Genomic DNA, 14,504 nt, shown 5'->3' with positions numbered 1-14,504 from the left:
TGTGTGTGTGACAGTGTGTGTGACAGTGAGTGTGACAATTGTGTGACAGTGTGTGTGACAGTGAGTGTGACAGTGTGTGTGACAGTGAGTGTGTGACAGTGTGTGTGTGACAGTGTGTGTGACAGTGTGTGTGTGACAGTGTGTGTGACAGTGAGGTTGACAGTGAGTGTGCCAGTGTGTGTGACAGTGAGTGTGACAGTGAGTGTGACAGTGAGTGTGACAGTGTGTGTGACAGTGTGGGGGACAGTGTGTGTGACAGTGAGGTTGACAGTGAGTGTGACAGTGTGTGTGACAGTGTGTGTGACAGTGAGTGTGACAGTGTGTATGTGACAGTGTGTGTGACAGTGTGTGTGTGACAGTGTGTGTGACAGTGAGGTTGACAGTGAGTGTGCCAGTGTGTGTGACAGTGAGTGTGACAGTGAGGTTGACAGTGAGTGTGCCAGTGTGTGTGACAGTGAGTGTGACAGTGTGTGTGACAGTGAGGTTGACAGTGAGTGTGACAGTGTGTGTGACAGTGAGTGTGACAGTGAGTGTGACAGTGAGTGACAGTGAGTGTGACAGTGTGTGGGACAGTGTGTGTGACAGTGAGGTTGACAGTGAGTGTGACAGTGTGTGTGACAGTGTGTGTGTGACAGTGTGTGTGACAGTGAGTGTGACAGTGTGTGTGACAGTGAGTGTGACAGTGTGTGTGTGACAGAGAGTGTGACAGTGAGTGTGACAGTGTGTGTGACAGTGAGTGTGACAGAGAGTGTGACAGTGAGTGTGACAGTGAGTGTGACAGTGAGTGTGACAGTGAGTGTGACAGTGTGTGTGTGACAGTGAGTGTGACAGTGAGTGTGACAGTGAGTGTGACAGTGAGTGTGACAGTGAGTGTGACAGTGAGTGTGACAGTGTGTGTGACAGTGTGTGTGACAGTGAGTGTGACAGTGAGTGTGACAGTGTGTGTGGGACAGTGAGTGTTACAGTGTGTGTGACAGTGTGTGTGACAGTGAGGTTGACAGTGAGTGTGACAGTGAGTGTGACAGTGAGTGTGACAGAGAGTGTGACAGTGAGTGTGACAGTGTGTGTGACAGTGAGTGTGACAGTGTGTATGTGACAGTGTGTGTGACAGTGTGTGTGTGACAGTGTGTGTGACAGTGAGGTTGACAGTGAGTGTGCCAGTGTGTGTGACAGTGAGTGTGACAGTGAGTGTGACAGGGTGTGTGACAGTGTGGGGGACAGTGTGTGTGACAGTGTGGGGGACAGTGTGTGTGACAGTGAGGTTGACAGTGAGTGTGACAGTGAGTGACAGTGAGTGTGACAGTGTGTGGGACAGTGTGTGTGACAGTGAGGTTGACAGTGAGTGTGACAGTGAGTGTGACAGTGTGTGTGGGACAGTGAGTGTGACAGTGTGTGTGACAGTGTGTGTGACAGTGAGTGTGACAGTGTGAGTGTGACAGTGAGTGTGACAGTGAGTGTGACAGTGAGTGTGACAGTGAGTGTGACAGTGTGACAGTGAGTGTGACAGTGTGTGTGACAGTGTGTGTGACAGTGTGACAGTGAGTGTGACAGTGAGTGTGACAGTGAGTGTGACAGTGTGTGTGACAGTGTGTGTGACAGTGAGTGTGACAGTGAGTGTGACAGTGAGTGTGACAGTGTGTGGGACAATATATGGGACAGTGTGGGAGATAACGAGGATGGTTAGAAACTATATGTTGAAGCATCATTAATTATCTCCTTCCTCCTCCTCCTCTTTCTCTTCTCTCTCCTCTCAGGTGTTTACCTGGTCCTTCTCGTGTCATATTCCCACGAGACCAACACACCTTCCCTCCCTCAACCCTTCAAGGCCTCAACTAAAATAATATTACACCAACATCTCTATTTTAATGTTAAACACTTTACAAACAATACAAAAGTCAGATGTTGCCATGTTTTGGACGGTAGTTCGAGCTGAATCTTGGATTTAAGGAAATTATCAATAGCTGTAATGAACGAAGAATATGTTATTCCTCTCTTGTTCTGTTGTTCTCTTGTTCTTGATTGTTCTTGTCACGTGTTGTGTCCCCCGCGGCCCTGCAGGAGACCAGCCGCCCCTCAGGAGACCAGCCGCCCCTCAGGAGACCAGCCGCCCCTCAGGCCCGGCAGATATACGCGGGCGCCACTCTGGTGATCTCGTAGTCCAGGAGGTAGCGTCTCTTGTGGGTCTGGTCGACGGGGACCAGCATGGTCGCCCTCTCTTTCCCGTCCTTCAGAGGTCTGTCCGGCGTCCACCTGCGGCCAGAGACAACAGCATCATGCATCAAGGTTAGCTCGGTATTATGTAGCATGATAATGTGGGTTCCTATAAGACCATGTATGATGTGTAATGGATTATTATGTTGTAGGTGGCACACATATGTTGTTGCAGAATGTCATTGTGTTGCAGATGATGAGTCACAATGACGTGGATGAAGATATGGTGACCAAACCTCACACCAGAAGATGAGGAGACGTCATCACACATGACTTGATATTGGTCAATATTGGTCCAGGACGGACCGAAACGTCGTCGTTTCGTCAACTTCTGATGTATGTGTGGTTTGGTCATCCTGTAGTTATGTTACAGGTACTCTTGAGGTAAACTACAATATATATATGTAAAGAGGCACACCCACGAGCTGCTTCACACACACACACTTGCCGGACAGGTGTCAGAGTGACAGTGAGGGGCGAGGAGTCGGACTGGCGTAGAGTAACAAGCGGGGTGCCTCAAGGATCGGTGCTGGGTCCTATTCTATTCCTCATTTATGTAAATGACTTGACTGCAGGAGTAGTCTTTTATGTCGATGTTTGCAGATGATGCAAAACTAATGAGGAGAGTTGAGACAGATTAGTAAGTGTCAGATCCTCCATGACTTGAACAGGTTGCAGAGCAGGTTCGAGAAATGGCTGCTAGAGTTCAACACTAACTAGTGCATGGGATGAAATGGGGACAGGAGCCAGGAGACCGAAATGTCAATATACGATGATGGGAAACTACCTCCCTATAACGTCTAGAGAAAAAGACCTGGGAGTGGACATAACACCAAACCTAACTCCAGAGGCTCATATAAATAGAATAACGGCAGCCGCATACTCTACTCTGGCAAAAGTCACAACATCCTTCAGAAACTTGAAAAAGAAAACTTTTAGATCACTGTATACCGTCTATGCGAGGCCAGTCTTAGAGTATGCCGCCCAATCGTGGAACCCCAATCTTAAAAAAAAACATAAGGATGCTGGAAAAGGGGCAGAAGTTTGCAACAAGACTCGTCCTAGAGCTGCGAGGGATGAGGTACGAAGACAGACTGAAGAAACTAAATTTGACGATCTTAGAAAGGAGAAGGGAGAGAGGGGACAGGATTCAGACGTCTAAAATACTTAGAGGAAATGACAGGGTGGAAACAGAGGAAATGTTTATCATGAATACCTGAAGAACGGGGGCACGGAGGGAAGCTTGAGACTCAGAAGTGTCGTAGAGATATTAGATAGGTTTATTTTAGCGTAAGAGTAGTGAGTAAATGGAATGACCTAAAGGAGAAGGTTGTAGAGGCTAATTCAATCCACAACTTTACAAGCAAGTAAGATAGGGAAATAAGTCAGTAGTAATTGCATTAGACAACCAGCAGCAAGAAAATCAGGATCCAAGAGCTAGAGGTCGATCCTGTAGGCACAAATAAGTGAGTACACACCCACAAAATACAAGATGTGATGGACCTAGTCAAGCGGAGTTGCAAGGCGGCCGAAGAGTTTTATACCAACAGTAACAGATAAAATAATGGGAGGGAACATAACCCATGGCTTAATAGACAGTGTCAGGAAGCATAAATGAGAAGCAGGAGGGAAGAAGAACAGAGGACAAAAGAATTAGAGGCAACGGTGCCAGGAACGAATACATTAATATAAGGGAAGTATCGGAAAGAAATTATGAGAACGATATTGCGATCAAAGCAATAGTCATATAAGAAGGAAAATTAATGTTGGTGAGGGGCAAGTGTTAGACTATGGGAAACATAAGTGGCGTATACATAAAGTGACAAGGAACTCTGCGAGGTATGGAATGGCAGTTTTCAAGGAGGGTTCACAACCGAGCCTGAGCAGTTCCCATTGGTAGAAGAGAAAATGACCCCAAGACGAGAGACTAACGGATATAGAAGTGATAGCAGAGAAGGTACTGAAACAGTTGACAACACTGGATGCAACTAAAGCAATTGGACCAGACAATGTATCACCGTGGATACTAAAAGAGGCAGCGCAGGCCCTCAGCGTGCCTCTGGCAAGGATCTATAATGAGTCACTTATGAAGGGAGAGTTACCCAGTTGCTGGAAGAAGGCAAATGTTAAACCAATTATCAAGAAAGGTGATACGGAAGAGACACAACTACAGACCAGTATCACTGAAAAGCATCCCCTGTTAAGTACTTGAAAGAATAATCAGGTTAAGACTGGTTACACACTTAGAAAACATTAGGTTTGTAAACAAACACCAACATGGGTTCAAAGAAGTGAAATCATGCCTAACAAGCCTTTAGAAATTGAATGATAAAGTAACAGGAATAAGGCAGGACAGGGAATGATGTGCAGATTGCATGTCTCTGGACTGCAAAAAAAAACCTTTGCTACAGTACCGAACTGAAGACTGCTGTTCAAACATGAGAGGCAAGCAGGAGGGAGGAAATATCAAGGGAAAAACAATAAAACATTACGACTATATTGCATTTGGAAGGGTCGGGATTAGGATTTGGGTTGGGACGGGAGAAAGGAATGGTGCCCAATCATTTGGACGGTCGGGGATTGAACTTCGACCTGCATGAAGCGAGACAGTCGCTCTAGGGGGAAGAGCCCTAGCATGGGTAAGGAATTACTTAACAGGCAGAAGCCAGAGATAATCAGTAAGGGGCGAGAAGTCGGACTGGCAAGCAGTAACGAGTGGAGTACCTCAAAGATCGGTGCTGCGACCAATTCTATTTCTAATATACGTGTACGACATGTTTACAGGAACAGAGTCCTGTATGTCAATGTTCGCAGATGACTCCAAATTAATGAGAAGAGTTGTCAGCTGAGGATTGTAGGATCCTCCAAGAGGACTTGAACAAGCTGCAGAGATGGTCAGAGAAAAGTCTACTGGAGGAGTTTAAAACAAGCAAGAGTTACGTTATTTAAATGAGATTAGGTGACCGGAGACCAAAGGGACAGTACACAATGAAGGGAAATTACCTTCCTGTCACGATTCGAGAGAGAGACCTGGGCGTGGACATAACACCTAATCTAACGCCTGAGGCACATATAAATAGGATAACGACAGCAACGTGCTCAATGATACCAAAAGTTAGAACACCATTCAGTACTCTCAGTAAGGAGGCATTAAAACCACTTTGTCTATGTGAGACCAGTCTTAGAGCATGAATTTAAGCCCCCACCTGAAGAAACACATATTTAAACTGGAAAAGGTTCAGAAGTTTGCGACGAGGCTCGTACCAGAATTGCGAGCCTCGTAAGCGAGTAATAGTGATTGGGGTATGAAGAGCGACTGAAGGAACTGAACCTGACGACGCTGGGTAAGAAGAATAAGTGGGAAGATCTGAGCTACGTATAAAATACTTAAGGTGATTGAGAGTTTTTTGTTTGAGAGAGATTGAGGTGATTGTTTCTCATAGACGAAATGTTCACAGTGAACACCAACTGAACAAGGGAACATGGGTGGAAGCTGGAAAAACAGACGAGTCACAGAGATGTTAGAAAGTTTTCATTTAGCGTGAGAGTAGTGGGAAACCCAAAATGAAATAAAGGAGAACAATTGTAAAAGCCAACTCTATCACAATTTTAAAAATACATATGATAGAGAGAAAGGACAAGAAAGGCGGGATCCAAGAGCTGATGCTCGATCCTGCAGGCAGAAATAGGTGAGTACAAATAGGAGAGTTATCTTGGTTATCTTGAGATGATTTCGGGGCTTTAGTGTCCCCGCGGCCCGGTCCTCGACCAGGCCTCCACCCCCAGGAAGCAGCCCGTGACAGCTGACTAACACCCAGGTACCTATTTTACTGCTAGGTAATAGGGGCATAGGGCGAAAGAAACTCTGCCCAATGTTTCTCGCCGGCGCCTGGGATCGAACCCAGGACCACAGGATCACAAATCCAGCGTGCTGTCCGCTCGGCCGACCGGCTCCCTGCTACCCCTACGACCGGCTACCCCTACGACACTATGGTAGGGGTAGCTAGAGCACACACAGGGACACTATGGTAGGGGTAGCTAGAGCACACACAGGGACACTATGGTAGGGGTAGCTAGAGCACACACAGGGACACTATGGTAGGGGTAGCTAGAGCACACACAGGGACACTATGGTAGGGGTAGCTAGAGCACACACAGGGACACTATGGTAGGGGCAGCTAGAGCACACACAGGGACACTATGGTAGGGGTAGCTAGAGCACACACAGGGACACTATGGTAGGGGTAACTAGAGCACACACAGGGACACTATGGTAGGGGCAGCTAGAGCACACACAGGGACACTATGGTAGGGGTAACTAGAGCACACACAGGGACACTATGGTAGGGGCAGCTAGAGCACACACAGGGACACTATGGTAGGGGTAGCTAGAGCACACACAGGGACACTATGGTAGGGGTAGCTAGAGCACACACAGGGACACTATGGTAGGGGTAGCTAGAGCACACACAGGGACACTATGGTAGGGGTAGCTAGAGCACACACAGGGACACTATGGTAGGGGCAGCTAGAGCACACACAGGGACACTATGGTAGGGGTAGCTAGAGCACACACAGGGACACTATGGTAGGGGTAGCTAGAGCACACACAGGGACACTATGGTAGGGGTAGCTAGAGCACACACAGGGACACTATGGTAGGGGTAACTAGAGCACACACAGGGACACTATGGTAGGGGCAGCTAGAGCACACACAGGGACACTATGGTAGGGGCAGCTAGAGCACACACAGGGACACTATGGTAGGGGTAGCTAGAGCACACACAGGGACACTATGGTAGGGGCAGCTAGAGCACACACAGGGACACTATGGTAGGGGCAGCTAGAGCACACACAGGGACACTATGGTAGGGGCAGCTAGAGCACACACAGGGACACTATGGTAGGGGTAGCTAGAGCACACACAGGGACACTATGGTAGGGGTAACTAGAGCACACACAGGGACACTATGGTAGGGGCAGCTAGAGCACACACAGGGACACTATGGTAGGGGTAGCTAGAGCACACACAGGGACACTATGGTAGGGGTAGCTAGAGCACACACAGGGACACTATGGTAGGGGTAGCTAGAGCACACACAGGGACACTATGGTAGGGGTAGCTAGAGCACACACAGGGACACTATGGTAGGGGTAGCTAGAGCACACATAGGGACACTACAAACTCTAATGTATAGTGATGTAAGGAAGGTCTTCTACAGTGTAAGGTAGTGAGTGATAGTGATAAGGAAGGTCTTCTACAGTGTAAGGTAGTGAGTGATAGTGATAAGGAAGGTCTTCTACAGTGTAAGGTAGTGAGTGATAGTGATAAAGAAGGTCTTCTACTGTGTAAGGTAGTGAGTGATAGTGATGTAAGGTCTTCTACAGTGTAAGGTAGTGAGTGATAGTGATAAGGAAGGTCTTCAACTGTGTAAGGTAGTGAGTGATAGTGATAAGGAAGGTCTTCTATAGTGTAAGGTAGTGAGTGATAGTGATGTAAGGAAGGTCTTCTACAGTGTAAGGTAGTGAGTGATAGTGATGTAAGGAAGGCCTTCTACAGTGTAAGAATAGTGAGCAAGTTAAACAAGCAGGTAGTTGAGACTAACGACACGGGTAGTTACAAGAACTGGACATGACGCAGAGCAAGAGTCTCGGGCCAGTGTACTAAGCAACTCGGGGACTGAAAGCCGGGGACCCAGAACCCGAAACTCTCCTTGAATGCTAATGTATGCGTGAGTACACACTTGCACCAACCTCTACACACCTACACAAGCGTGTGTACACACCTGCACTAACCTCTACACACCTCCACAAGCGTGTGTACACACCTCCACAAGCGTGTGTACACACCTGCACCAACCTCTACACACCTACACAAGCGTGTGTACACACCTCCACAAGCGTGTGTACACACCTGCACCAACCTCTACACACCTACACAAGCGTGTGTACACACCTCCACAAGCGTGTGTACACACCTGCACCAACCTCTACACACCTACACAAGCGTGTGTACACACCTCCACAAGCGTGTGTACACACCTGCACCAACCTCTACACACCTACACAAGCGTGTGTACACACCTCCACAAGCGTGTGTACACACCTGCACCAACCTCTACACACCTCCACAAGCGTGTGTACACACCTGCACCAACCTCTACACACCTCCACAAGCGTGTGTACACACCTCCACAAGCGTGTGTACACACCTGCACTAACCTCTACACACCTCCACAAGTGAGTGTACACACCTGCACCAACCTCTACACACCTCCACAAGCGTGTGTACACACCTGCACCAACCTCTACACACCTCCACAAGCGTGTGTACACACCTGCACTAACCTCTACACACCTCCACAAGCGTGTGTACACACCTGCACTAACCCCTACACACCGCCACAAGCGTGTGTACACACCTGCACTAACCTCTACACACCTCCACAAGCGTGTGTACACACCTGCACTAACCCCTACACACCGCCACAAGCGTGTGTACACACCTGCACTAACCTCTACACACCTCCACAAGCGTGTGTACACACCTGCACCAACCTCTACACACCTCCACAAGTGAGTTTACACACCTGCACCAACCCCTACACACCTGCACAACAACTGTGCAACATATGGCTCACTTACACATTTGATTTGAGGTTGATAAGCTTTCCGTTGACCCATTTCCAGGTGCCGGCGTAAGTGCGGCCACCCACCCAGTAGATGTATCCGGCCGTCGACTCAGCTTGGGGAGAGAAGTAAAGTTTAGAAAAGTAGAGTCAAGTCATGGCTCCGCTAGTCTAAAGGAACCACACAACGCATTTCTCATTCTGGTGAATTTTTATATTAAAGTAAATACTGTAAAGTTATAACACGCTAGTTAGAGAGAGAAGTGATTTCTTCAGGGTTAAATAAACTCAAAATATCAGGTCACATCAAGTTAGGTCTCACGAGACAGCACAAACGTCCTCAACTTCATACCTGGGAATTTCTGATCGATGTATCTGGAGATAAACTGGATCTTCTCCCATTCGTCAAGAACGATAAGGTCACCGCCAAGTTTCTTGCAGCCGGCCCTGGCCGCCTCCCACGTCACGGCCGGGGCGGACTGGTCGAGGGGCTGCGCGATCACCACGCGCCCACACACGTCCTCCCCCAGGCGCTCGAAGGGCGGAGGGCACCCTGTCGGGCGGGAGAGACAACCGACGGTGAAGGAAATATTACGGGTTTGTGAGGCGACAATGGTGACCTAGGTATAGGTACGACTTACTGTCACGAGAGAGGAAAGTGACACTTACGGTGAGCCAGCACTGGGACGAGGCCGGCTACGGTGACCAGGAGCAAGACAAGTACAAACGTCATCTTCAACACCCGAGGAAGAGTCACACCCAATATAGAGGTGTTGTCAGCAGCAGGTGAGGCCTCTATAGTGAGCTCTACACACACACGAGCCTCTATTTATACCCAGCACCTCAGCCTTCTCTCTATTATCATTAATTTCTCACAGTATATCGTCAGCTTCATCATCAGTTAGGACATTCTTCCTGTATTTGTCATGTTTCTCACCAGCTGTGACTCCTCGAGGTATTTCCCATCTCTTATGTCGCAATAATGTGCGCATGTGAGGTTAAAACTGTCGCAGTTGTTACGAACCACCCAATTTGGGTAGTCCTCACATGAGTGGTTACAGCCAAGGAGGTGAGGCACAAGAGTACACAGGATTTATAAACACAAAACTGGTTTGAATACTTTTTATTGGTTTAATTTACACAAATAATATTTTGTTAATACAATTTGAAACGTCGGGTGATAAGAACAGATTACAAGTCTGGCTCGGCCTGGCTAAACTTCTGTGAACTGGTTTCAACAGACTGTTGCAACAGCTCTAAGACCTTGGATAGCGAGGGTGTTGGTCGGGGTCCCAAGATCCGGGTCACAGGGTCCGGGGACGGCCGTACGGGTCTAGACGAGTAGCAAGACCCTCCACCAGCCATAGCACTGAAGCAAGACCCTCCACCAGCCATAACACTGAAGCAACACCCTCCACCAGCCATAACACTGAAGCAACACCCTCCACCAGCCATAACACTGAAGCAACACCCTCCACCAGCCATAACACTGAAGCAAGACCCTCCACCAGCAATAACACTGAAGCAAGACCCTCCACCAGCCATAACACTGAAGCAAGACCCTCCACCAGCCATAACACTGAAGCAACACCCTCCACCAGCCATAACACTGAAGCAACACCCTCCACCAGCCATAACACTGAAGCAAGACCCTCCACCAGCCATAACACTGAAGCAAGACCCTCCACCAGCCATAACACTGAAGCAAGACCCTCCACCAGCCATAACACTGAAGCAAGACCCTCCACCAGCCATAACACTGAAGCAAGACCCTCCACCAGCCATAACACTGAAGCAAGACCCTCCACCAGCCATAACACTGAAGCAAGACCCTCCACCAGCCATAACACTGAAGCAAGACCCTCCACCTGCCATAACAATGAAGCTAGACCCTCCACCAGCCATAACACTGAAGCAAGACCCTCCACCAGCCAGAACACTGAAGCAAGACCCTCCACAAGCCATAACACTGAAGCAAGACCCTCCACCGGCCATAACACTGAAGCAAGACCCTCCACCGACCATAACACTGAAGCAAGACCCTCCACCTGCCATAACAATGAAGCAAGACCCTCTACCAGCCATAACACTGAAGCAAGACCCTCCACCAGCCATAACACTGAAGCAAGACCCTCCACCAGCCATAACACTGAAGCAAGACCCTCCACCAGCCATAACACTGAAGCAAGACCCTCCACCAGCCATAACACTGAAGCAAGACCCTCCACCTGCCATAACAATGAAGCTAGACCCTCCACCAGCCATAACACTGAAGCAAGACCCTCCACCAGCCATAACACTGAAGCAAGACCCTCCACCAGCCATAACACTGAAGCAAGACCCTCCACCAGCCATAACACTGAAGCAAGACCCTCCACCGGCCATAACACTGAAGCAAGACCCTCCACCTGTCATAACAATGAAGCAAGACCCTCTACCAGCCATAACACTGAAGCAAGACCCTCCACCAGCCATAACACTGAAGCAAGACCCTCCACCTGCCATAACAATGAAGCAAGACCCTCCACCAGCCATAACACTGAAGCAAGACCCTCCACCAGCCATAACACTGAAGCAAGACCCTCCACCAGCCATAACACTGAAGCAAGACCCTCCACCAGCCATAACACTGAAGCAAGACCCTCCACCTGCCATAACAATGAAGCAAGACCCTCCACCAGCCATAACACTGAAGCAAGACCCTCCACCAGCCATAACACTGAAGCAAGACCCTCCACCAGCCATAACACTGAAGCAAGACCCTCCACCAGCCATAACACTGAAGCAAGACCCTCCACCGGCCATAACACTGAAGCATGACCCTCCACCTGCCTTAACAATGAAGCAAGACCCTCTACCAGCCATAACACTGAAGCAAGACCCTCCACCAGCCATAACACTGAAGCAAGACCATCCACCTGCCATAACACTGAAGCAAGACCCTCCACGTGTCATTACACTGAAGCAAGACCCTCCACCAGTCATAACACTGAAGTAAGATCCTTCACCAGCCATACCACTGAAGCAAGACCCTCCAACAGCCATAACACTGAAGTAAGACCCTTCACCAGCCATAACACTGAAGCAAGACCCTCCACCAGCCATAACACTGAAGCAACACCCTCCACCAGCCATAACACTGAAGCAACACCCTCCACCAGTCATAACACTGAAGCAAGACCCTCCACCAGCTATAACACTGAAGCAAGACCTTCCACGAGCCATAACACTGAAGCAAGACCCTCCACCAGCCATAACACTGAAGCAAGACCCTCCACGTGCCATAACACTGAAGCAAGACCCTCCACCATCCATAACACTGAAGCAAGACCCTCCACGTGTCATTACACTGAAGCAAGACCCTCCACGTGTCATTACACTGAAGCAAGACCCTCCACGTGTCATTACACTGAAGCAAGACCCTCCACGTGTCATTACACTGAAGCAAGACCCTCCACGTGTCATTACACTGAAGCAAGACCCTCCACGTGTCATTACACTGAAGCAAGACCCTCCACCAGCCATAACACTGAATTAAAACGCTCCACCAGCCATAACACTGAAGCAAGAACCTCCACGTGCCATAACACTGAAGCAAGACCCTCCACGTGTCATTACACTGAAGCAAGACCCTCCACCTGTCATAACACTGAAGTAAGATCCTTCACCAGCCATAACACTGAAGCAAAACCCTCCAGCAGCCATAACACAGAAGCAAGACACTCCACCAGCCATAACACAGAAGCAAGACCCTCCACCAGCCATAACTGGTGATATTCAGAGTTTTTGGTTATTCTTTTGGCGAGTGCGGCCGTCCTCGATACGGCCGAACTCGCTGGATTCCTTCCCGTTCTGATGCATATCAAGACTTGTTTGGTCCTGCTTCGTGGGCCAAATACTTTGATATCCTCCCTCTTGATTCTGCGCCTCCTGACGAATTCTCCCTTCATAGGCACCTTGTTGATTCCGTGGATGCCTCTGTTACCTTCATCCCCACTCGTCTCGGTACACGTGTCGTTGCTGCTCCTTCTCAGGATGCTGCTTCCCGCTTAGCTGCTTTATCCTGCCTTGGCGAGACCCCTGTTCGGGGTCTCCAATAACGCTCAGTTGAATGCCAGTGTTGGCACTATTCTTCTCCCGCCCCATGTTGCGGCCGGTGTTCGGAATCTGCAGGACTGCCATGATAATATTCGGCATATCCTTGAGGCCCAGGGCCATTCTGTCCTCCAGGTGGACACGTTTACTCGTCCCCCTCGTGGTCGTCGCCGTCAACCGCTTCGGGTTGTGAAGATTACCTTTGATGGTAGGACCCTTCCACCCTCTGTCATTCTTGCTGGTGCCAGGTGCTCTGTCCAGGAGTACATTCCTTCTCCTAGGCTCTGTAACAAGTGCTGGAGGTTTGGGCATGGTGCTCTCCGCTGCTCTGGGACTGTCTCTCTCTGTCCTTTGTGTGGGGGCGAAGGTCACTCTAAGTGGAGTGCACTTCTCCCCAGGCTCGCTACCTCAATTGCGGTGAGGCCCATCCTACCTTCTCCCGTGCGTGTGTCCATTACAAGCTTGAGGCAGCCGTCCTCAACTTGAAGCACCGGGAGCGTTTATCTTTTCCTGAGGCGAGACGCCAGGTTCGCCTTTTGCTAACGTCTCTTATGGTCCCTTGTTGCGCTCTTCCTCTCCTCGTCCTTCCCACCTTCCTCAGACTCACAACCGTTTCCGGGCTTTGGACCCTGATACGCCCACTGCCCCCTCCTCTGTTCCTTTGAGTTCTGTCCCGAAGGGTCCCCCTCCTGGTCCTCTGTCTGGGGTTCCCCTTCTTTCTGCCCGGTCTGTCTTGTCTCCTGTGTCTTCTTCCTTGTCTCTCTCCGATCCTCTTCCCCTTCCTTCCCCTCCGTCTATTGACTCTCCCCGCTGCCTGTCAGTACGGGCTGATGTACATCGTTCTCCTACTGGCCGTAGTGTGTGCTCTCGTTCAGCTTCTGTTGAGACACTGGAATCCGTTGCCCGGTAAGTAGTTGCTGGGACACCGGTCTTTTTAAGTCAGAAGCGTAAGCCTGGGTCCTCTCCTTCCTCCTCTCCGGCAGGTATAAAGGCTTCGCTTTCTTCCTCGGTCCCTACTTCTGCCTCTATCGCTCCTTCCCCTCCCATTTCGGTGGTTGTGCCCCTGTTCCTGCTATGGAGGTTTCTTTGGCCCCGCTTCCCTCTTGGTTGGTGCCTTGGCTGAGGTACGCTACCCCCTTTCTACTCCTCCTCTTCCTGCTGCTGTCCTTGACTGCTCCTCTCGGTTGTCTCCTCCTCTTCCTCCTCCTCCTTTGGACCACACCCATCCGCCTCTGGTCTGTTCTCCTGCTTCCTTCCCTCCGTCTTTGCTCAGTTTACCCATGCCCCCTAAACCTGACTTTGCTGACCCTGATCCCGACCCTGATCTTCTTTAATGTGCTGTGTTGCTCTTTCGCCTTTGTTCCTTCCTTGTTCTCTGTTGTTGTCCTTTCTCTTCTCGTTGATGTCTATTCTTCAATGGAACGTTTGAGGTTATTACGCTAATTTCCTTGAACCCCAACTTCTGATTTCGCGGGTTTTGCCTCTTGGTGTCTGTCTCCAGGAACCGATGCTTGGTGCTTGTCCTGGTCGCTGGGAAGCGGAAGCTGTCCGCTCTTGTCCCATCTCTCG

At 49.5% G+C, this 14,504-nt stretch overlaps 2 protein-coding genes across 2 annotated transcripts; one reads left to right on the top strand and one right to left on the bottom strand.

Moving 5' to 3' along the window:
* Nucleotides 1-1,843: 1,843 nt before the first annotated feature.
* On the bottom strand, nt 1,844-9,668 carry LOC123750685 (type-2 ice-structuring protein). The gene is made up of 4 exons (XM_069309666.1): nt 9,510-9,668; nt 9,193-9,393; nt 8,857-8,956; nt 1,844-2,250 (listed from the first exon to the last, which is right to left on the bottom strand). The coding sequence occupies exons 1-4, from the start codon at nt 9,571-9,573 to the stop codon at nt 2,112-2,114; spliced, it is 504 nt and encodes a 167-aa protein (XP_069165767.1). The 5' UTR covers nt 9,574-9,668; the 3' UTR covers nt 1,844-2,111.
* A 1,051-nt stretch (nt 9,669-10,719) lies between these two features.
* LOC123750686 (uncharacterized) lies at nt 10,720-11,838 on the top strand. The gene has a single exon (XM_045732786.2). It carries the CDS (start codon nt 10,720-10,722, stop codon nt 11,836-11,838), a length of 1,119 nt encoding a protein of 372 aa, XP_045588742.2.
* Nucleotides 11,839-14,504: the final 2,666 nt, after the last annotated feature.

Source organism: Procambarus clarkii, chromosome 65 (assembly GCF_040958095.1).
Source record: "Procambarus clarkii isolate CNS0578487 chromosome 65, FALCON_Pclarkii_2.0, whole genome shotgun sequence".
Classification (NCBI taxonomy): Eukaryota; Metazoa; Arthropoda; class Malacostraca; order Decapoda; family Cambaridae; genus Procambarus; species Procambarus clarkii.
The sequence above is the reverse complement of the archived record's forward strand: the minus strand, read 5'-3'. Positions and strand labels throughout refer to the sequence as shown.